At 43.7% G+C, this 24,153-nt stretch overlaps 1 protein-coding gene across 1 annotated transcript in view; it reads left to right on the top strand.

Annotated features, from left to right (window-relative positions):
* LOC134339377 (vascular cell adhesion protein 1-like) overlaps positions 1-13,301 on the top strand; it is a 34,534-nt gene extending 21,233 nt beyond the window's left edge. Inside the window, exons 8-11 of the mRNA XM_063035824.1 lie at positions 799-1,080; positions 7,210-7,455; positions 9,765-10,046; positions 13,066-13,301. Of these exons, the coding sequence (XP_062891894.1) occupies positions 799-1,080; positions 7,210-7,455; positions 9,765-10,046; positions 13,066-13,301 (1,046 nt within the window). The remainder of the gene's footprint in view (positions 1-798; positions 1,081-7,209; positions 7,456-9,764; positions 10,047-13,065) is intronic.
* Positions 13,302-24,153: the final 10,852 nt, after the last annotated feature.

Raw genomic sequence — 24,153 nt, 5'->3', positions numbered from 1 at the left:
GTCCGACCCCGAGCAGGAGTCCGAGGTCCAGAGTGTTCGGCGAGGAGAGGAGACGGAGACGGAGTCGTGTGGAGCATCTGGTCGACCACCGTTGTTGGTCCCAGGCAGCAGGTCGAGGAGGTCCGAGGGGAGACGCTGGGTGAAGAAGGAGGGTCCTGAGCTCCAACTGCTTGTGCACGTAGTGATTGAACTTCGAGAAGTGTGGTACCTTTTACTTTCCTTTTATATTTTATTCTCTATTAATTATATATTTCCAGTAACATCTATAAACTGTAAATCATTTAATCGTACCTGGTGTATTGTTTGTAATTTGGGTGGGGTGTGGTACATCACACAGCATCCACACAAACTGATTACCCAGTTTGGCGGGGCCGAGGACTGTTTCCCTAGATGACAGTGAGCTGAGTGACCCTGAGGCTGGCCAGGGGGACTACATGTGTGTTTATGCGTGTTTATGTGTGTGTTTATGCGTGTGTATATGTGTGTGTTTACGTGTGTGTATATGTGTGTGTGTGTGCTGCAAAGTTCCACTCTGTCGGATGCACTGAACCAATGTGTCGTTTGCTTTGATGAGATTGGGTCAGCAGTGAATGATGCTGGGAACTGTGGCGGGGGGGGGGGGGATTTTGATAATTCCTGCAGCACCTTCTTTAGCCACTAGACACACAGCGAGGGAGGTGGGTGCTGTACCACAGACAGACTTCAAAAGAGTTCCATTTGCTACCTCAGTCTAGTGGTACAGAAGGGCTGCAGAACTCACTTTGAGAAAGTTTCTGACAATGTTTTCTGTTGTTACAGTTTTCTCCAACCCTGAAATCCAAATCCCGATCACCACTGAGGGAATTCCAGTGAATATTACCTGCAGTGTGTTTAACGTCTCAGGGGAACTTCAACTCAGACTGAAGGAGGGAAGTGAGATATTAGTGAACAGGTCAGCCAGTACTGGGCTGACTATCTACCACACTGTGAATCCACGAGCAGAGTTGAATGGACAGCAGTTCACCTGTGAGGCCGAGCTGACACTTCACCATCACTCCAACACCATTGTTAAACGACAGTCAGCCACTCTCGATGTCCAGTGTAAGTGATCTGATTATCAACACTAAAGGCTGTTGAGTTCTTTATTTCAAATGCAGATGAACGAACAACCAGCTCTCCTCCCACTCCATACAGAACTCTTCAAACTACGGGAGTGTCCTGCAGTCTTCCCCCTTCCTTTCCAGTGCTGAAGAAGGGTCTCGGCCTGAAATGTCATTTCCATAGATGCTGCCTGACCTGCTGAGTCCCTCCAGCATTGTGTGTGTGTTGCTTTGAGAGTGTTTAACTGGATCAATCATTTCTCCTATTTTGATGCATCAGTACTGTGGAGACACATGGGGCCATTGTACATTAGTGTCCTGTTGTACAATGGTGAGCAGTATTCTCAGTCCACACACAGCAAGGTCCCAATGCGGACCTGACCGTTTGCGGGATGGGAGAAAGGGTGAATGACAGAGTGAAGACTTTAAGATGTGCAAGGTCATTTTTTGTTGCATAGAGAGTGGTAGCTTCCTGGAACGTGCTCGCAGAAGCAGGTATGATTTAACTTTTAATAATATTTAGACTGGCAGGGAATAGAGGGACACAGGCCATGTGCAGGCAGTTAGAATGGTATCATGGTCAGTGTGCACAAGATGGACTGAAGGGCTGTACTGAGTTATCTTATTTTTATTTTGTACTGTGTTATATTTATTTTTATTTATTGAGATACAGCACAGAATAGGCCATTCTGGCCCTTTAAGCCTCACTGCCCAGTAATACCCTGATTTAACCCTAGCATGATCATGGGACACTTTATAATGAACAATTAACCTCCCAACCGATATGTCTTTGGACTGTGGGAGGAAACCAGGGCACCCGGAGGGGACCCACACGGTGACAGGGAGAATGTACAGAATCCTTACAGGCAGTTGCAGGAATTAAACCCCGTTGGCCTGTACTGTAAAGTGTTGTGCTAACCATCATGTCCCATGTTAAATTAGCTGAGGGTTAATTAGAAGGAAATATTAAAGCAATTCATCCAATCTGGGTTAATATGACAAATAATAAGGGAACACATCCGACATCAGTGTCGGGATAGGAATCTGGGGTTTGGATGGACAAGTTATGATTTGGGAGAATCAGCATGGCTCTGTATGTGGCAAACCCTGACTGAAAAATTGGTTAGAGTTTTTCCAAAGAGGAGACCATGAGGATGGTGGTCAGGAGGGACAGGGCAGAGATGGTTAACTGGATTCACAAATGGTTTGCCAGTCGGAAGCAGAGGGAAATGGTGGAAACCTGTTTCTTCGCTGAAGGCCTGTGGTTAATGGTATCCCGCAGAGACTGCCAATGGCATCTTTGTTGTTCATTACTTATATTTGTGTGAGAAGGCGTGAGTTTGCAGATGGTACCAGTGATATTGTAGGCAGTAAAGAGTTATCAGTAACTTACAGGGTCATCCTGGTTATCTAAGAGAGTGGGCCGAGGGCTGGACAATGGTGTTCAATCCCGATCCATTTGAGGGTGGGGCTCATACAATGAATGGAACCACCCTGGCGAGTGTAGTGGAACAAGTATTGAACAGGCAGCGGCTGCCAAAGAGTCACCTTCATAGACATAGATATGTAGTCACATGTGAGTAATTGGGTGGTGCAGGCTTGTAGATGCCGAATGGCTTGTAACCGTAATATATCTCTAAATAAAATAAAAATTATATCCTAGAATCATTACAACAGAGGCCATTCAGCCCATCAAGACCCTCCCTGCTCTTTTCAAATTAATCCATTTAGCCCCCATTAGCCTTCCAACCTACTTTCCCTCGAGCCAATCCTTCAGCCTGATTGATTCTGCTCCCTCAGCCTTCAGGAAGAGAGTTCCACCTCACAAACACACTCCACATGAACGAGTTCTGCTCAACTCCCCACGGTTGCCTGGGACTCTGACTTGAGGGACTTCCAACTATCCACTGACAGGGTCACCTGATCACTATTTGCTCTGTCTAAACCCGAACCAAGTCAAATCATCTTCAATTGAGTTCAAGTTTAATTGTCATTCAACCACAGATGAGTACAGCCAAACGAGAGAGCGTTACTAATGGGGCCAAGGTGCTAAAACACATTACCGGCAGTCACACGCAAGAACACATTCACCGAATGAAAGAGTCCAGGTTTGCCTCCCACACTCCCCCCCCCACCCGGAATCACCGCTGTTTGATGCCCAGTTCCTACATGTACAGATCAACAAACCCATACAGAACATCAGTAAATTGCAACGACACAGATTATGCACATGTATAGTCCAGACCCCCAGTCACTGTGATCATCTTTCGACTGGCCCTGATGCCCAACGGCCGCACGGCGATATGTGGCGTAGAGGTCCAGTCCTCACAAATAGAGGAATATATCAAAAAAAAATAAAGACACAAGCAGACAAATGTATATGCATATAGTCCAGACCCCTCAGTTCAAATGGAATCTTCAGTCAACCACAACAGCGCTGTGCTGCTCATGACGGCTCAGACACCTCACCCCCAGCGGCGGAAAAGCAAGTGACCCCGCGGCGTGAGGCCTGAGTTCATTCAGTGCCCCCTCTTTGACTCCCCGTGCCTTCTCTGACCCCCTTCCCATGACCCCTGTCTGACCGACCCTCCCGTGACCGCTCTTTGCCCCCAACCTCCTGCGACCCCTCTGTGACCCCCACCTCCAACGACTCCATTTCCTGACCTACCCCCCTCCCCCCTCACCCTTCCCAATCAAAATCTTGTATTTTTTGTTTTGCCGATTCGTTTCTTTGGAATCAGGCAACACTGACATGGCCAACATCTGTTACCTGTTTCTGATTTCCCTTATGGCGCTGCTAAGTTTCTCTCGTGAACTAATGGCGTCGGTCTGGTGAAGGTAATTGTGCAAAGCTTTTGGTAACTCAGTAACCGGTGAACAACTGGAATATACAGTATTCCCACGTCAGGGAGCAAACACCAAATGATTGTGTTGGCTTTGTTCTGCTCTTTGTGGATGGAGCGTACCTGGTCAACTTTCCACGTTGCGATACTGTAACTCACTGAAACATTTCGTCTCGAGGTTTCCTGTCACCTGGCCAGCCTGATAACAAAGGTCAACATAACTCTGTCCTTTGTACGTTCCCTTCTGAACCCGAAGTTCCCCTATTCTGTGACAACTGGTTTTGTAACTTGTCACAAACTAGAGAAACTCGTCTCATGTTCCCACTCATCTCGGACATGTGCCCTCGTGTTGAAAGTTCAAAGTAAATTTACTATCAGAGTTCATACATGTCACCACATAGAACCCTGAGATCATTTGCCTCTGGGCATCCTCAGCAAATCCACAGAATAGTAACCATAACAGGATCAATCAGACGTCAATGAACTGTGCAAATACAAATTGAAATAAATAGCAATAAATAACCAGAACATGAGATAATGGTTGTGATTTTATACACCTTTATAAGAACAGCTCTCAGTCTCATACACTCCAGATAATACAGTCAGAGGCTGTCCATTATGTCCCTGTGACTCAGTTCAACAGGACTTTTCAAGGAGCAAATGAAGAGGTGCGGGTGCACTGGGACGCTTCAGAAACAAAACACACAAAACGTTAGCAACACACAAGTCGGTCCAAGTTAACATTTCAGATCAACTCTTCGTCAGGCACTTCTCGGGACCTCAGCTTGGCTAATGCTGGATGTTCCAGAGAACATGGAGTGGGGAGAGGTTCGAGGGAATAAGAGATCCTGAACCAAGTCCAGGATGGGTTCTGATACCTGCCCAAAACTTCTAGAAGGTGGTATCTGATTTCTAAATGACATTGAGCCCATGAACACTACCTCACTACTTTTTGTTCGATACTACTTATTTTAATTTAACTATTTAGTAGACATATAAATAAATATATATAGTTGGTGTAAATCAGCTTTGTTTCTTTATAATTATTGGTAATCTGCTTCATTGTTCTGCTGCCGTTACGGTTAACAAATCGTCACTGAGCTGTACCGGTGATATTAAATCTGGTCTGTAACTTTTCACCTTTCCTTTCTGTTGCTATATCCAAGGTGGGAGTATTGGAATTATACAATTTCTACCAATATTGAAGTAACAATGCTCATTTTCTCTCCTTTGAGGATCTCAGGGAATAAATGGGCTCAGTGTAGGGAGGTTTAAAAGAGGCGAAGCTCAATATCAAAATGCATGATGCACTGCCACCTTGTGGGATCACTATGAACTGCAGACTTCCTCAGCTCTCCTCAAAAGCACGAAGTTCCCAATGCTCAGCAGGCATTAAAGCTGTAATGCACATCTTTCACTGTTCTAAATGTGAACCACTGCCAACTACAGGCATGAAGCTTACTGTTGTTAACCCCTGACAGAGTTCAGCAAATTATTCAGTAGATGACAAAGTAATTCCATTAGGGATAACTGTTATACTGTACTGGTATTGATTGTGATGCTTATCCCATTGCAGGCATTGGTTTAAGCTGAGAGGGGGGAGAAGCAACAGGAACCCAAGGAGCAACATTTTCATCAAGAGGTTACATGGAATGAGCTACCAGATGAAAAAGTTTCAAAAGTTCATTTATTATCACAGTATGTACGCAGCATGACTCTGAGATTCGTATTCTCCAGATAGGCAGGAAACAAAGTAAAATATGGAAGCCGTTCATGCCACAGAACAGAACTTACAAATCTCCCCAAATTTCAATGGCAACGGCAACAAGCATCAAATCCTCCCTCCCCCATGCAGAAAAACAAATCACTGAACTGCCAGAACATCAACCCCCCTCGCAATGAAAAACTTACAAATCGGGCCAAATTTAAGTTGCACAGTGGCAACAAGATGATCAAACATCAAAATTAAATCACTTATACGGCATAAAGAAAGATCGTGCAAAAACACAGATTATGAAAGACATAAAACGGAAAAGAGTCGATAAATCACAGAGCCTCAGTAACTATGTTGATAACAATTAAAAAACCATAAGATATAGGAGCAGAATTAGGCCATTTGGCCCATTGTGTCTGCTCCGTCATTTCATCATGGCTGATCCATTTTGCCTCTCAGCCTCAATCTCCTGCCTTCTCCCCTTATCCCTTCACGCCGCAACTAATCAAGAATCTATCAACCTTCGCCTTAAATATACCCAGTGACTTGGCCTCCACAACTGTCTGTGGCAACAAATTCAACAGATTCACCTCTCTCTGGCTGAAGAAGTTCTTCCTTATCCCCATTCGAAAAGGACACCCCTCTATTCTGTGGCCGTGTCCTCTGGCCCTGGACTCTGCCACTCTCCTCTCCAAATCCACTCTATCGAGACCGTTCAACATACGATGGGTTTCAATGAGATTCCCCTCATCTTATTGAATTCCAGTGAGTTCAGACCCATCAAAAGCTCCTCATCTGACAAGCCTTTCAACGCAGGAATCATTTTCGTGAACCTCCTTTGTACCTTCTCCAGTTTCAGTACATCCTTTCTCAGATAAGGGGCCTAAAACTGCTCATAATACTCCGTGAGGCCTCACCAGTGCTTCATAAAGCCTTAACATTACCTCTTTGCTTTGATATTTGAGTCCTCTCAAAATGGTCTGAAAGGCACTTGGGCAGGTCCATGGATAGGAAAGGTTTAGTCACATTTAGATCAAACATTAGCATGTAAGTGACATTGACTATGGAATGATTGTTGGTGCCAGACAGGGTGGTTTGAGTATCTCAAGCTGCCAACCTCCAGAGATTTTCATGCACAAGGAGTTGCAGAGATTGGTGCAAAAAACAAAAACTATCCAGTAGGCGGTGCTTCAGTGGTCAAAATCACCTTGTTAACAGGAGAGGTCAGAGGAGAGTGCCAGACTGGTTCAAGCTGACAGGAAAGTGACAGGAACTCAAATAACCAGGTGTTACAACAGTGGTGTGCAGAAGAGCATCTCTGAATGCACAACATGTTGAACTGTGAAGAGGATGGGCTACAGCAGCAGAAGACCAAACTGGGGTCTTCAGGTATACCTAATAAAGTGGCCACCGAGTGTGTTTGACTTGCTGTGCTTGGTGGTAGCACAGGCTATTAAAGTAAAAGTCTCTCTACTCTGAGAAGTGGAACTTGGTCAGCACCAAAAATCACCAAGAAATGATTCTGTGCTCTTAACTTTCAGCTTTTAATTTCTATTTCTAACCAACTTTACAGATTCTCCAAGGAAAGCACAGATCTCTGGAAAGCAGGACTGGATTGAAGGGAAATCCCAGATTTTAACCTGTCGCGCAGATGCCAACCCAGTTCCGGAGGTGCGCTGGATCAAAGATGGAAAAACGATCAGTAGTGGTGAGACACTGCACATCCACTCAGTCCAACTGGGAGACAGTGGTCAGTACATGTGCAGAGTCCGCAATGATATTGGTTCCACCAACTCCTCTCATCGTGCAGAGATTTTGTGTAAGTATAGGAGGTTTCTTTGTGGAATAGACCATAAGACCATAAGACATGAGATCAGAATAAGTTGCTTTATTCCCTGTCTGTACAATATCATTACACAGTCAGATCAAAAACAGAAGCAAAATATGCCCAGGGCACAAGGGTGAATTCTGTTCCTCTTCAGAATGGCAACTCTACAAAATGAAACTTCAGCTTAATATCTGAGTTAAAGGACGGCACTGTGTCAATGTGGGACCTCCTGAGAACATCACTGTAAAGTCAGCCGAAATGAGGGGTGACAAACCCTTTTGGGGTCGTCTGTCTAAACTGGTGATGATCTTCTGAAAAATGTCTGTTGGGTGCCATGGTAATTTTGTGCCGAGATTATCAGGGATCAATTTCATTCACCATATACACAATATGGATTAGGAATTTGCTCTGGTGTGTTGGTGAGTGAGTGACTGTGACAAAGTACAACAGCATTCAACACTACAAGAGAATAATATCAAAGATAAAGTTTAAAGCATGAATGTGGAATAAAACATGCATAAATATTTAAATACAATCATGGATTTACAATGTGAACAGCATTATCAAAAATGGCTTAAAGTGTTTTCAGTGCAGTGACATGATGGGGTTAATAGATATCATTGATTACTAAATCAGTTAAAATAGTTATGAACTCTACGAAAGAAAAAGGATGAGTCCTATTTTCTAGAGTCAATACCTTTATTTATGACTGGGACTTTATTACTCTGTAGATAGAAGGTTGAGAAGAGATTGTATGGAGGAATCCAAAGTTATGAAGGGTCGATAGGGTAAATGCAAGCAGGCTTTTTCCACTGAAGTTGGAGTGATTACAACCAGAGGTCATGGGGTTAGCGTAAAAGGTGAGGTTTAATGCAAACATGAGGGGAACTTTCTTCACTTAGAGGGACGTGATGGTGTGGATCAAGCTGCCAGCACAAGTGATGTTTACAAGCTTGACTTCAATGTTTATGCAAAGTTTGGATCAGTTCATGGATGGTAGGGATATGGAGGGCTATGGTCCTGGTGCAGGTCGATGGGAGAAGGCCGTTTACAAAGTTTTGGCATGGACTAGATGGGCCGAAGGGCCTATTCCTGTGCTGTACTTTTCTCTGACTCTATTACAATGTGTAATTGTTATTTACACATAAGTAACAATTTGTGCATTCATTAAGTTACTATTAATAAAAGTATAACAGAGACATTGAAATAAATGAAAAAATCAGAAGAATCGAGGGGCATTGCTGCATGCCAACAAAGTTTCTTCCTGTGCCATCCTGGGCACACATGCCACAGGTTCACCACCACTCCGGCCTCGATATTGTGCTCCAGTCTCTGGCGTACAACTTCAATCCAGAACGGTTTGAAACAAGACTGGTGGTGCTCCCATGAGCCACAGTGGACACAGTGAGTTAGTGCTGAGATACTTCACCTTGTGGCATGAATGAGGGTTGGTGTTTCCTGGAGAAAACTGTGGCCTGGTGGTGAATCACACCCCCACCCCCTACCAGAGAAGCAGACAGTGGGACTGCTCCCTGCACAAGGCTCTCTTAAAATGCTTCTGGTTAAAAGGAGCTCATGCGGCTCGAAAGAATCTGTTGTTTCTCAGCCTGACGACAACGAGAGTTCTGGGCTCATTGCAGAGCGAGATGGTTTGTTTACTGAGAGTGAACTCTGGATTGAAGGCTCTCGGGACTTTGACCACAGCTGCTCTGAAGTGAGCTCAGCACACAGTCAAATTCGATTTTCCAGCCTTTTGGAGTCACAGTGTAGTGAAGTCCAGTCACCTCATTATAGGAAAAATGAAGAAGCTTTAGAAATGGTGCAGGGGAGATTTACCAGGACGCTGCCTGGATTAGAGAGCATGTCTTCTGTGGAAAGGTTGAGTGAGCTCTTTGGAGCCAAGGAGGATGATTGTGTAAGATTGTAAGAGACGTAGGAAGAGTGGACAGCCAGCACGTAATTCCCCGGGGGTAATGACTATAGCAGAGGACATCCTTTTATGATGAGCCACGGAGTCAGAGGCAAGTTTTTACATAGTCAGTAGGAAGTGTCTGGACTGCACTGTCAGGGGTGGGTGTTGAGACGGATATATAAGGGACATTTAAGAGACTTAGATAGGCACGTGAATGAAAGAAGAATGGAGGACGATGGGCTGTGCAGGAGGGAGGGGTTGGGTTGTCGATGGAATAGGTTTATAAAGGTCGGTACAACATCATGGGACAAAGGGCCCACCCCGTGCTGTACTGTTCTATGTCCTATGGGAGGGGCTGGTTAATTTCACTCTTTTCACTCTTTTCCAGATAAACCACAAAACACAACTATATCAGTAAATAACAAAACCGTGTCCGGGTTTTCAGTCTTCATCAGAGTAGATGATGAAGTTACAATCACCTGTGACTCCAGTGGAAACCCCCAGGTAACACTGACGTGGGAAAGACCCGGTCAGGGAGTCGCAGGGGAAACCGACCTTCCTGGGGTTCTCCACATTCCCCAGGCAACATCAGAACATCAAGGAATTTACAAGTGTAGAGCCAGGAATAAACTTGGAACAGATGAGAAGCAAGTGGAAATCAAGCTGGAAGGTCAGTAAGTTACCTTTGTCACAGTGCATTGATGAGAAAATAAATAACCCTTTCAGAGCCAAGATATCATCCCTGAGTGATCACCAGTAAATGCTGAGAGTTATGACATGCCCAGGATAAACAAAGGTGTACAATCTCTCTCTACATCAGACTGCGTGTGACTTGTCGGATGGTACTCCTGCCTCGAGTCGGGAGATTGGCGGTTCAATCTCTCTTGAGTATCTTGGGCATTAAAACCAGGCTAGTGTCCTGAGCAGTACTGAGAAAGCAGTCTCAGACATACCAGCTGTCAGATGGGGTGTTAAACTGAGCTTCTGTCTGATTCCTGAGATTGACATCCTGTTATTCATTATTTTCCCCTATTCCTCTGCACACCAACAGCAAAGGAGCAAATGGGCAAACGTGAGAAAGTCTGTAGATGCTGGAAACCCAAAGCAACAACACAAAGTGCTGGAGGAACTCAGCAGGCCAGGCAGCATCTGTGGAACAGAGTACACAGTCGATGTTTCAGGCTGAGACTCTTCATCAGGTCCCTTCGTGAGTCCTATTGAAGGGTCTCGGTCCAAAACATCGACTGTTTACTCTCTTCCACAGATTCTGCCTGGCCTGCTGAGTTCCTCCTGCATTTTGTGTGTGTTGAAATGGGCAAACTACCTTTAAGAGTAATGAAGACAGAAAATGTTGGGATACTCAGCAGGTCCAACAGCATCTTGGAACAGAGAAACAGAGCTTCAAGTTGGATCAAATGAAAGGTCTGGAAGGTTAACCCTGTTTACTTCTAAGTATTCCCATTCTAGTGTATTTATTTCAGATTTTCAGCATCTGCAGTGTTTTGCTTTGAGATCTGTGCCTCAAACAGTGTTGCTTTGTAAATGGCCTCTTCACTGTTCATACCAGTCTACGTTTCGGGCTGACACCCTTCTTCAGGCCTGAAAAGGAAGGGGAAGAAACCAGACTAAAAAGGTGGGTGGAGGGGAGGGATAATAGAGATGGTGAAAGGTGATTCTAAGTGGATGGGAAAGATGAAGGACTGGGGAAGAAGGAATCCGATAGAAGACGGTGGACCACAGGAGAAAGGGAACGAGGAGGAGACCCAGGGGGAGCTGATAGGCAAGTGAGAAGAGGTAATGGCTCTCAGGAGGGAATAGCAAAAGAGGAAAGTGGGAGTGAATGTTTTTGAACCGGAAGGAGAAATCGAGATTCATGCCATCAGGTTGGAGGCTACCCAGGAGGAATGGCTACCCAGGTGATGCTCCTTCACTCTGAGGGCGGCCTCATCTTGGAACAATGGAGACCATGGATGGACATGAATGGGAATGGGAATCAGAATTAAAAGGTCTTGACAGATGGAGCGGAGGTGCTCGACAAAGCTGTCCCCCAATGAACGATGGATCTCATCAGTGTGGGAGAGGTCACATTGGGAGCCCCGGACAGAATAGACAACCCAGCAGATTCACAGGGGACGTGTTGCCTCACCTGGAAGGACTGTTTGTGGCCCTGAATGGAGGTGAGCGGGGATGTGAATGGGCAGGTGTAGCACTTTGGCCACTTGCAGGGATATGTGCCAGGAGAAAGTTTAGTGGGGAGGGACAAATGGAGAAGGGAATCACTGAGGGATTGATCTCTGCAGAGAGAGTGAGGAGGTAACGATATGTTTAGCAGTAGGGTCGTTTTGGAGATGGCGGATGTTGAGGGGAATGATGTGTTGGATGCAGAGGCTCATGGCGTTGTGGGTAAGGACAAGCGGATCTGATCACTGTTAAGGTGGTGAGATGATGGAGATGTTCGGGAAATGCAGGAGATGTGGGTGAAGGTGACAACATCTTTCCTATGGAAGGACAAGCAGAACGGAAAACTATTCCAAATGTGGCCCCACTGACATCCTGTACACCCGCCACCCTCGATACTCTGACTGATGAAGGTCAGTGTGCCAAAAGCCTTTGTCACCATACTGTCTGCCTGTGACACCACTTTAAGGAACTGAGATCCCTCGATCTCTCTGTTCCACAACACACTGCAAGGCTCTGCCGTTCACTGTGAAAAGTCCTACACTAACTTCACTTTCCAAAATGCAACACCTCACACTTATTGATTGATTGAGTTCCAGCACGAAGCAGCCCTTTCCGGCCTTTTGAGCCGCGGTGCCTAGCAACCCCTGATTGAACCCTAGCCTAATCACAGGACAATTTACAATGACCAGTTAACCTACCAGCTGGTACGTCTTTGGACTGTGGGAGGAACTCAGAGGAAACACACACGGTCACAGTGGGATCATGCAAACTCCTTACAGACAGCGGCAGGAACTGAACCTGGGTTGCTGGTCCTGTAAAGCGCTGTGCTAACCACAATGTTACCCTGCCTCCGTATCTGAATTAAACTCCATTTGCTATTCCTCTGTCTACTTACGTAGCTGATCAAGATTTCCCTGTAATTCCCAATAACCATCTTCACTGTCCATAATGCCACCTATTCTTCTTGTCATCTGCAAACTTCCTAAACATGTCCCTGTATGTTCTTGACCAAACAGCAATGGGCCTAGCTCTGAACCCTGGGCACACAGCTCATCACGGGCTTCCAACCTGAGGGAGCACTCTCCGAGGTGCTGCCTTCCAGCTGAGGGATTAAACAGCCTGCTTTCTCAGGCTCGTAGCTAAAACAAAATGACAAACGCAAAGAACAGCAGATGGTTTCCAATGGAATCCTGGTCACTACTTGCCCCTCAATCAGCATTATTAAAGCAGATTATGGCGTTGCCACATGTTTGTTTCTGGTCTTGCTGGGTGAAATTTGGCCTTCACAGTCATTACTCCTCAGAAATGATTTTCATTGGTTGTGAAGTACCATGTCAAAATGTTTCATGTGTAGTATGTGTTTTTTAGAAAATCTGAGAAAGCATGGGAGAGTAAACAGTAAGGTACATGCAATCTGCAAGATTCCGGGATTCTCAGAAGGATTAGTGGTTTGACAATTGATGTATTTGCCTGAGATGGTTAATGATTGTGTAATGGCTTTTGTGCAGGTTCCCCAGATAATGTTTGGAAGGTGGTGCTGGTAATCTTGGTACTCATCCTAATACTGTTAGTCGTGCTGGTCATCGTCTGCATCCTAAGAAACAGAGCTCAGAAAACAGGGCATTATGTGGTCCAGAATGCAGCACCCCATAACAATCAGGAAACCCCTTCTGGGATTGATCAGGAATCTTTTCCTTTAACAGAAGTGAATTCAGACGGAGTTCTAAACAATAACCACTCATAAACTAATATACATGATGTTACACCGATCAATTCTGCACAGATAAAACAATAATTTAATGAATATTGTTACTGAGGGAGACTACTGATTCTAATACTACAGTCTACCGGCAACATATACTGTGCTAAATGCAGGGACATTCCCAAGAGTGTTGATTTCCGGGCTGTTTTAAATCAATTCATTCAAAAGTTGATTTGGATTTCTACGAACACGGAGTCACCCCCTGAACATGGGCATCAAGGCTATTTTAGCAGTAAGGCCATCTGAGCCTGACAACCTTCCGTCCCACTCATGGAAATTACCGTTGGATCACAGACTTGTTCACGTGTTGCAATCATCTACTTCTGTGGTAACTATTTGCTTAAATGACACAAATATTGTCTTTATATTATGTTACAAGTGGATAAAATGTGAGGCAACACCTTTCGCAACATTCTCATCCTCTGGTTTAAATAGTCGATATTGGATTGCTTTCTATCCCTGTAATCTCCTCCAGTTACACAACTCCCCGAGGACTTTCTGACTGCCCATTGCTGATTCATCCCTGCACTAGGGGGAGCTGTGCCTGCAGCTGCCTTCAGTGTTAAACTCTGCAGTTCCCTTCCCAGACCACAAGGTGTCTCTCTCTTGCTTTTTAATCATCCCCTGGTGTCGATCGGTGTCTGGTTCTGGGAGGAGCAGAATTAAACATAGGGTGAGGGGAAGGAAAATATTTAGAAGATGAGAGGTGAAGCCAGGTGGGTGGGAATGGTATAGGGCTGGAGAAGGAGGAATCCGATAGGACAGGTTCGTTGACCAGAGGAGAAAGGGAGAGAGGAGGAGCACCAGGGGGAGGTGATAGGCAGGTGTGAAAAGCCAAGGACAAAGCAATATTCATTTTAAAGAAATATCTTAATAAAGAGAGAATCAATTTTATTTGCCATATACAATTAGGAATTTTCTGTGTGTTGGTGTGACCTGCAACAAAAACAACAATAGTAAAAACTAATATAAAATTAAAGTTCAAAGTAGAGATATGGTGTCAAATATGCATAAATATTGGCATATATTTGTCTAGCTTTGTTAAACACTTGACTACCATTCATGCTCTGCATTTAGAACAAGGTCGGATCTGGGAGGGAGAGTAATTCCAATAATCTTGCAGCCAGAATAGTTCTGAGAGTCCATTGAAATTGTGGTTACTGCCAGAGGAGCTTGTGCTCTGGAACTGGAATTGGAATGAGTGCATTATCGTCGTATGTACAGAGATACAGTGAAAAGCTTGTCTTGGTTACTGTACATACAGATCAATTCATCACACAATGCACTGAGGCAGTACGAGGAAAAACAATATCAGAACGCAGAGTTAGGTGTAACAGTGACAGAGGGTGTAGTGCAGGCAGAAAATAAGGTACAAGAGCATAACGAGACAGGTTGTGAGGTCAAGAGTCTATTGTACTGAAACAGCAGGGTAGAAGCAGTCCCTGAGCCTGTGCTATGTGCTTTCAGACTCTTGTATCTCCTGCCCATACGGAGAGGGGTGAAGAGAGAATGTCCGGGGTGGGAGGGGTCTTTGACGATGCAAGTTGCTGTACTCAGGCAGTGAGACGTGTAGACAGAGTCTCTGAAAGGGAGGCTGGTTTCCATGATGTGCTGGGCTGTGTCCACACTGTTACGTCCCTCAAGGAGATCTTGTGACTTTCTTGTGAGAATGATGTAATGGGTTTTTTTTGGAGATCACCTGAGGTAATTTCCTGCCGATGTGAGGTCATGTGATGACATGTTCACCATGGGTATAAAAAGGGAAGAAAACTATGAACAAGGTTTCTGAACATTTTTACTGGCCTAGTTTAAGAAAAGATGTAGCGACATTTTGTAGAACGTGTCATACATGTCAACTTGTGGGTAAACCTAATCAGGTTACTCCAGTGGCCCCACTGCAACCAGTTCCAGCATTTGGTGAGCCATTCTCAAAAATCATTGTAGACTGTGTAGGTCCTTTGCCAAAAGCTAAAATTAGACATCAATATTTATTAACTATTATGTGCACAGAGTCTAGGTTTCCAGAGGCAGTACCTCTTAGGAATATAACAGCCAAAACTGTGAAAAAGGTTCTTATAAAATTCTTCACTTATTTTGGGTTGCCTAAGGAAATACAATCGGATCAAGGTAGTAATTTTATGTCTGGATTGTTTCAGCAGATAGTTTATAAACTGGGAGCAAAACAGATTGCCTCATCTGCATATCATCCAGAATCACAAGGAGCCTTGGAGAGATTAAATTCTACCCTTAAAAATATGATGAGGACATATTGTGTGGAAAATGAAAAGGATTGGGATGAAGGCGTACATTTATTACTTTTTGCAGTACGAGAGGCAGTGCAGGAATCATTAGGTTTTAGTCCTTTTTAACTTGTGTTTGGGCACAGAGTTCGAGGACCTTTGGCCTTGTTGAAGGAACAGTGGATTAATAAAGAGGTACACACTAATTTGCTGGATTATGTTTTAAAATTTAAAGAAAGATTACATAAAGTTTGTAGGTTGGCCAAAGAAAATTTAAAATCAATTCAAGAAAAGATGAAGACTTGGTATGATAAGGAAGCTAGGATGAGGTCATTTAAACCTGGAGATAAAGTGTTGGTTCTTTTCCTAGTGCAAACAAACCCATTACAAGCTAAATTTCATGGTCCTTATGAGATTAAATCCCAAGTAAATGATGTAGATTACGTGATTAAAAACTCCAGATTGAAGAAAACCAACACAGCTGTGTCATATAAATATGATAAAACTGTATTATGAGAAACAAAATGCTACTATGACTGTTGTGGTCAATAATAATGAATTTGATCCCACTGAAAACTTAATGGATGATTCATCTGAAATTCATTTTAAACCCAACGTTATTTCAGCTGGATTACCAAACTCAGAAGTTCTGGAAAATATTGATGAAAAATTAGCTCATTGCCAGCCAGAGCAGAGAGAGCAGATGAAACAATTAATTTTTAAATACAGGGATTTATTTCAAGATGTTCCTAGAAGAACCACCATAGCTACACATCATGTAGATGTGGGAGATTCAAAGCCTATAAAACAACATCCATATAGAATGAATAGGGAAAATGTGAACTTGCTGAACAAGAAATTAAGTATATGTTAGAGAATAATATTACTGGACCTTCAAATTCGAATGGGAGTTCACTATGTGTTATGGTGCCTAAGCCAGACAATAGTATTAGGTTTTGTACAGATTACAGGAAGGTGAATGCTGTGACAAAGACTGATGCATAACCAGTCCCTAGGGTAGATGATTGTGTGGATAAGGTTGGACAAGCCAAGTTCCTTACAAAGATTGATTTGTTAAAAGGTTTTTGGTGTGTTCCATTGATGGATAGAGGTAGGGAGGTTTCTGCATTTGTAACTCCATCTGGGTTATATGAATATAATGTTCTTCCATTTGGGATGAAGAATGCACCAGGTACTTTCCAGAGGATGATTAATAAGGTGATTCATGGGATAAAAGATACAGATGCCTATATTGATTATTTAGTTACGGGAAATAATACATGGAAAACACATAGTACTGCGGTGGTGGAGAAACTATTTGAAAGACTTTCAAAAGCTAACTTAACTATTAACTTAGCTAAAAGTGAATTTGGTCATGCCACAGTGACCTACCTTGATTATGTTGTGGGTCAGGGAAAATTAGCACCTGTTCAGGCGAAAGTTCAGGCAATTTTAGAAGTACCCAGTCCAACTGGTAGAAAAACTCTCAGAAGATTCTTGGGTATGATAGGATATTACAGAAAATTTTGTAAGGATTTTGCGAACATTGCTCTTCTATTAACTAACCTCTTGAAGAAAAATGAAAAATTTGTTTGGACAGAGCTTTATCAAGAGGCCTTTGATAAATTCAAAACTATTGTATGTTTTCAACCTGTGCTCAAATCTCCTGACTTTGAAAAACCATTTTCATTAGCTGTAGATGCTAGTGATGAAGCTGCAGAAGCAGTGTTACTTCAAAGAGATGAGGGTGATGAAGTTGATCGTCCGGTAGCTTATTTTTCTAAGAAATTTCATGTCCATCAAAGAAATTATTCAACAATAGAAAAGGAATTATTATCTCTTGTTTTGGCTTTACAACATTTTAAAGTGTATGTCAGTACTACTCATAAACCACTCACAGTTTATACCAATCATAATCCGTTAGTGCTTTTGAGTAAGATGAAAAACAAAAATAGAAGATTACTAAATTGGAGTTTAATGTTACGGGAGTACAATATTTTGACCACTCATATTAAAGGTAAAGATAATGTAATTGCTGATTGTCTATCTAGATGTTAAATGTACAATGTAATTTTTTTTATGGAGTGGTATTTTAACATTTGTAAGACTCCTACTGTATATTAGTTTGTAAAATGCTGAAAGATAATACTGTGTATATTGTGTACATTGTAAATTTTATACCTTTGTATTTTTTTTGTAAATTGTCAATTGTTAAAATTTTGTTCTTTAAGAGACCAATTTTTTTTGGTGGGAGGTGTTACATACCTCTAGGAGATCTTGTGACTTTCTTGTGAGAATGATGTAATGATTTTTTTTTGGAGGTCACCTGATGTAATTTTCCTGCCGATGTGAGGTTACGTGATGACATGTTCACCACAGGTATAAAAGGGGAAGACCCCTGGTGATGCAGTTAGTTTTCCAGTTAGAAAGTCAAGGAGATACTCCGCTCCGCTGTGTATTTGCAGTATGACGCAGTTTTGATTTTAAATGGAGTTTTATGTTCTAATGTAAGGTACAGAAGTCTGGACCGGCAGTCTGACAATCACTGCCCGGTTTGTTAAAGTATCTTTTCAGTAACATTGGAGAGTGAAGACGGGACCCTGAAGGAGACGTTTGACGGGTTTGGAAAGGATCGACCATTATTGAATTCGTTCAAGAAAGAGTGATCTGCATGAGATAGCCTCTGCTAAAAGTGGCAGAAAGGCTGTGCAAGATTTATTCTACGAAGGAGAAAGGTCAGTGCCTTTAAAACTGTTTTATTTCCGTCATCATGAATCCTGTGGAAAAGGCAGGATCCGACTGGGAGTGGCAGTGATGTCATGTCTGCGAGGAACTCGTTACTTCATGGAAGTCTCTCATAATTGACTGCATAAATCTCTTGGACTTTAAAATTTACCATTCAAAGAACTGTGTTTGAATTTATCGCTTTAAGAACTAGTACTGAGTAGTGACTTACCGAATGGCCGCATTGCCGTTTACTTCCGGTTAGGGTTTTCGTTTTCTTTTTCATTGTTTATCAGGGTTTAATAAATGTTTGTTTGTTTATAAATCCTGACTCAATATATTCATTGTTGCCAATCACATGACAACGCCCTTTGCAGTTTCTTGTGTTCATGGGCAGAGCAGTTGTCGTACCAAGCCAAGAGAGGCTGTTTCCCATGCTGCACCATATTAAAAATCGGTCAGCATCAACAGGGACAAATCTACTTTCCTTAGCCTCCTGGGGAAGTAGAGGCATTGGTGACATTTCCTGGCCATGGGATCTGTGAGGATGGGCAAGGACAGACTCATCCACGCTGCTGGGAACTTCAAGTCCTTAACAGTCTCAACCACAGGTTATGCAGACAGGTGCGTGTGCACCCCACCACCCTCCACCGGCCAACTCCCACCCAGACCTCCTGAAGTCAATGACCAGCTCTTTGGTGTTGCCTGCACTGGGAAGGGTTGTTGTCTATCTGTCTCCTTCCTGTACACTGACTCAGTTGTTTGTCTATCTGTCTCCTTCCTGTACACTGATGCTGTTATTTGTCTATCTGTCTCCTTCCTGTACACTGATGCAGTTATTTGTCTATCTGTCTCCTTCCTGTATGCTGATTCAGTTATTTCTCTCTCTGTCTCCTTCCTGTACACTGACTCAGTGAGATACAGCCCACTATGCAACCTATTAGTCAGGTGTTCCCAAACTTTTTGATGCCATAGACCCCTACCATTAACTGAGGGGTCCGTGAACCCCCAGCTGGGAACCACTGGTATGAGTGGAGTTAGAGCAGAATCTGGCAGAGTGTGGAATGCTCTACACCAGTGTTATACAGTGACAAACACATCCCCACCATTACTGTACCCAGTATTACACAATTACAGACCTGTCCCCACCATTACTGTACCCCAGTGTTACACAATTACAGACCTGTCTGCACTAATACTATACCCCAATGTTACACAATGACAGACCCTTCTCCATTATTACTTTACCCCTGTGTTACAAAATTACATACCCTTCTCCACTATTACTGTACCCCAGAGTGTTACACAATTACTGACCTGTCCCCACCAGTACTGTACCCTAGCATCACACAATTACAGACCCTTCTCCAACAGTACTGTATCCCAGTGTTAGAGAATTGCAGTCTCTTCCCCATCATTACTGTACCCCAGTGTTACACAATTACAGACCTGCCCCACCGGTATTGTACCCCAGTGTTAAACAATTACATAGCTGTCCTCACCAGTACTGTACTCCAATATTAAACAATTACAGACCCATCCCCACTGTTTCTGTACCCCAGCATTACACAATTACAGACCATTCCCCACCTGTACTGTACCCATATTACACAATTACATACACTTTCTCACCATTACTGTACCCGAGTGTGATACATTAACTGTCAGATGTCCATTTTATTCCTGTATCTCCTAACTTTTGCTGAATTACTTTTCGTGTTAAATTCATCTCATTTCTGCCTCAGTTTTGGATTCACCCAGTTCTGTTTTCGAAATAATCAGGCTCACTGCCTGGAGCTTACTGTTTTTACATAACTACATTGTGGACTCAATCGAACTGCAAATACTTTATACTGTATTATAAACAGTTTCTGTTACAGCATTACAGGTATATCAGTACGTGTTTCACTGTCATATCTTTAAGCTTTTGTTGCAGCCGGTGACTGGATATTTACTGTGTGTTTCATTACATAGACACCCATAAACCATGTCTTGTGCAGACAATATTTTCAGCACTGCTGTTCCTGTTCCTACCACTCAGCAACATTGTCGATATTGATATAAAAGGGTGTTTCTAGTCAACACGTTTGTATAAGTAAATTTTAATGAAATGAATGTGTATTTTGAAGAAAATGTGTTTTGTCAGTGAAGCACGATTAAACAACAATGTTGGTAAAAAGAATCTTTTCACACCATGGCTGGTGTTGGAAGTAACTGAAGCCATGTCTCACTCGGGTGTGCTTGATCACACATCAGGCACAATGGCCAACACCCACAGGGTTCTGCAGACGATACAGTACAGAACAGGCTCATCTGGCCCTTCGAGCCACACCACCAGCAACCTACCGATTTAATCCTAGCCTCATCACGGGACAGTTTACAATGACCAATTAACCTCATAACCAGCAACCCACCCATTTAATCCTAGCCTCATCACGGGACAGTTTACAAAGAACAATTAACCTCATAACCAGTACACGTTTGGACTGTGGGAGGAAACCAGAGCACCCGGGGAAAACCCATGCACTCCACGGGGAGGACGTACAGACGCCTTACAGAGGACGTTAGGACTGAACTCCTGATGCCCCGATCTGTAATAGCGTTGTGCCAACCGCTAGGCCATTGTGGTCCCCTCAAGACTGTGCACCAGAACCAGCCACCCAGTGCTTCATAGAACATAGAAGCAACAGCACAGGAACTGGCCATTTGGCCTGAACCACATAAAAAGCAAATCAAAAACACCCAAACGTCCATTCCTCCGATCTACACCACGTCCATATTCCTCCTCCATCTTCCTTACATCCATGTGCCTATTCAAACGTCTCTTCAAAACCTCTAATGTATTTGCATCTACCACCATACCAGGCATTCACCACTCTGTGTAAAAACTGACCCCTCACATCCACCTGGAACCTGTCCCCTCTCACATTCAATGCCACCCGTCTGGCACTAGATGTTTCAACCCCGGAAAACAGATACTGTTTGTCCACCCTATGTCTGCCTCTCTTGTACTTCTCTATCAGACTACCCCTTAGCCGTGGGCAATCCAGTAAAAGCAACCCAAGTTTATCCAGCCTGTCTTGATAGCACATGCCCTCTGAACCAGGCAGCATCCTGGTAAACCTCTTCTGCAGCCTCTTCAAAGCCTCAACATCCTTCATATCGTGGGGCAACCAGAACGGTAGGTAATTCTCCAGATGTGGCCTAATCAGAGTAATACTGGGCACAGATCCCTGCGGAACTCCACCACACACAGACCTCCAGTTCAAATAAGTCTCTTCAACCACTACCCTCTGAATTCTATGGGAAAGCCAGTTCTGAATCCAAACAGCCAATTTGCTGTGGACCCCATGCATCTTAATCTCCTGGATTAGCCTCCCATGAGAGACTTGGTCAAATTCCTTACTAAAATCCATGGAGACAACATCCACTGCACTACCCCCATCAATCTCTCTAGACACCAGTCTCTGGTCTTCATCAACTCAGCCACATTAAGTTCTTTGTTGAGTCACGTCCTCCAGTTAAAATCTGTTACTCCTGGATTGCCTTGAAAGTAGTCATGGCCCTTGTCCTGTTCAGTAGTAAGTTGGTCACAGAGTGACACAACACAGAGATGTTCCCATTGGCCACTGTGTTCATGCCAACTGAGATTAAATTCCATCAGTCATGGCTCTGCCCACATTACCAACTCATCAATATCATCCAGCAGCCAATAACACTCCTGTCAACAAAACAGTCAACATTCGTCTCATCTGCACACTAACCAACTGCATTCACCTCCAAGTTCATACTTATAGCAGAAGGTAGGAATGCCAGCAGCGATTCCTGTGGTATACCACAGGTCACAAGCTTCCAACCACAAAACCAACCACTTCATCATCCACACGTGCCAGTTCAGAATCTAATATGCCAGTTTTCCCTGGATGTCATGGGCAAGTCCCACTCTCATTCCATCTTTCACCATGCGCGTCTGCATTATCTCTCTGTAATACAGTACATTGAACCTTAAATGTGCCCGTCCACTTCTCCACAACTTCCTTCAACTTGCATTCTGAATCCTTCAAGTCTGGCTTTTGTTGAACATGGATGGATTGAGGTCTGGATTGGTGCAAACTCTGCTCTATAATTTGGAGATTCTCTGAAGGTGATCAGTGGTACGTAGGTGGTTTCTCCCACAATGATTCTCTTTCTAAGTTTGGTTGGAACTTCTACATCAGGGGAAATGAGGTAAGGCTCAAACAGCACAGCTCAGAACTCATTCACGTAGTTCATTAAAACTGGATGAAATGCCAGATTTATACTGTCCTTTCTGTGTTTAAATGCACTTGCTGGCCTCTCTCTCCCTGCATGTAGTTAATCCTGTTTTCAGGTGCCTTGTAAGCTACCTTCCATCTCTAGATATTGTCTATTCTCTGACTCTCCTTGACTTCAGAGAGTACTCTCTATCCTGAGACCTTCTCATTCTGTTTCTGACTCTGTGCAATGTGCCCCTTAATCACTGTAACCCATAAATGCAACTCTTTCTCTAAGCACTCCCTACTTAAATCGAAAATCAATTCATTGGTAATTTAATAATAGTCTTGATTGAATCACCTGAGTAACTAGTATAGAGGAAATAACACACTGAACCACTATTACACTAAGTGCAATCGTGTCCCACACCTGCACTTTGGGAAGTCTAATCATCTGGTTGTACTTCTACTCCCTGAGTATAGGCAGACACTAAAGACTGCAGCACCAATAATGAGGACCAAGAAGGTATGGACCAGGAAGACACAGGAGCCCCTACAGGACTGCTTTGCACTGTGTACAGGGAGTTATCTTCAAGCCTGGATGAGTATGCCACACTTGTCACCGACTTCATTAAAACCCGTGTGGACGAGTGTGTGCCTATGAAAGCTTACTGTACATTCTCAAACCAAAAGCTGTGGGTGAACCAGGAGATTTGTAGTCTGCTGAGGGCTACATCAGTGGCATTTAAGTCTGGTGACTCAGGTCTGTACAAGAAAATCAGGTATGACTTACAAAGAACTATTTCAAGAGCCAAGAAACAATTCCGGGAGAGGTTGGAGGTGACATTAGATACATGTCAACTCTGGCAGGGGCTGCAGGATATTACTTCCTACAAAGCAAAACCCAACATTATGAATGGCTGTGATGCTTCAGTACCAGACGAGCTCAACACCTTTTATGCTCGCTTTGAAAATGAAAATAAAACCACAGCTATGAGAAAACCCGCAGCATCCGATGCCACTGTGATGTCTGTCTCAGAGGCTGGCATCAGGCTGTCTTTAAAGAGGGTGAACCCTCACAAGGAAGCAGGGCCCAATGGAGTCCCAGGCCAGGCTCTGAAAACCTGAGCCAACAACTGGCAGGAGTGCTCAAAGACATTTTCAATCCTTCATTGTTACGGTCAGAATTTCCCACATGCTGCAAAAGGGCAACAATTATACCAGTGTCCAAGAAGGGCTGTGTGAGATGCCTCAATGACTATTGTCCAGTAGAGCTCACATGTGCATGTATGGTTATGAAATACTTTGAGAGGTTGGTCACGGCTAGAATCAGCACCTGGCTCAGGAAAAACCTGGACCCACTGCAATTTGCCTACAGCCACAACAGGCCAACAACAGATGTGATCTGAATGGCTCTCCAGGCAGCCTTGGATGTCCTGGACAATGCAAATACTACTGTCAGAATGCTGTTCATTGACTGTAGCTCAGCATTTAACACCATCATTCCTACAGTCCCGATCGAAAAGCTACAAGACCTCGGCCTCTGTACCTCCCTGTGCAACTGGATTCTCGACTTCCTATGAAAGGCCACATCTGTGCTGATTGGAAGTGACATCTCCACCTCACTGACAGTTTACA

This window comes from Mobula hypostoma, chromosome 29 (genome assembly GCF_963921235.1).
Source record: "Mobula hypostoma chromosome 29, sMobHyp1.1, whole genome shotgun sequence".
In the NCBI taxonomy this organism is placed as follows: Eukaryota; Metazoa; Chordata; class Chondrichthyes; order Myliobatiformes; family Myliobatidae; genus Mobula; species Mobula hypostoma.
Note: the sequence above shows the minus strand (reverse complement) of the source record. Positions and strands in the feature narration are given on the sequence as shown.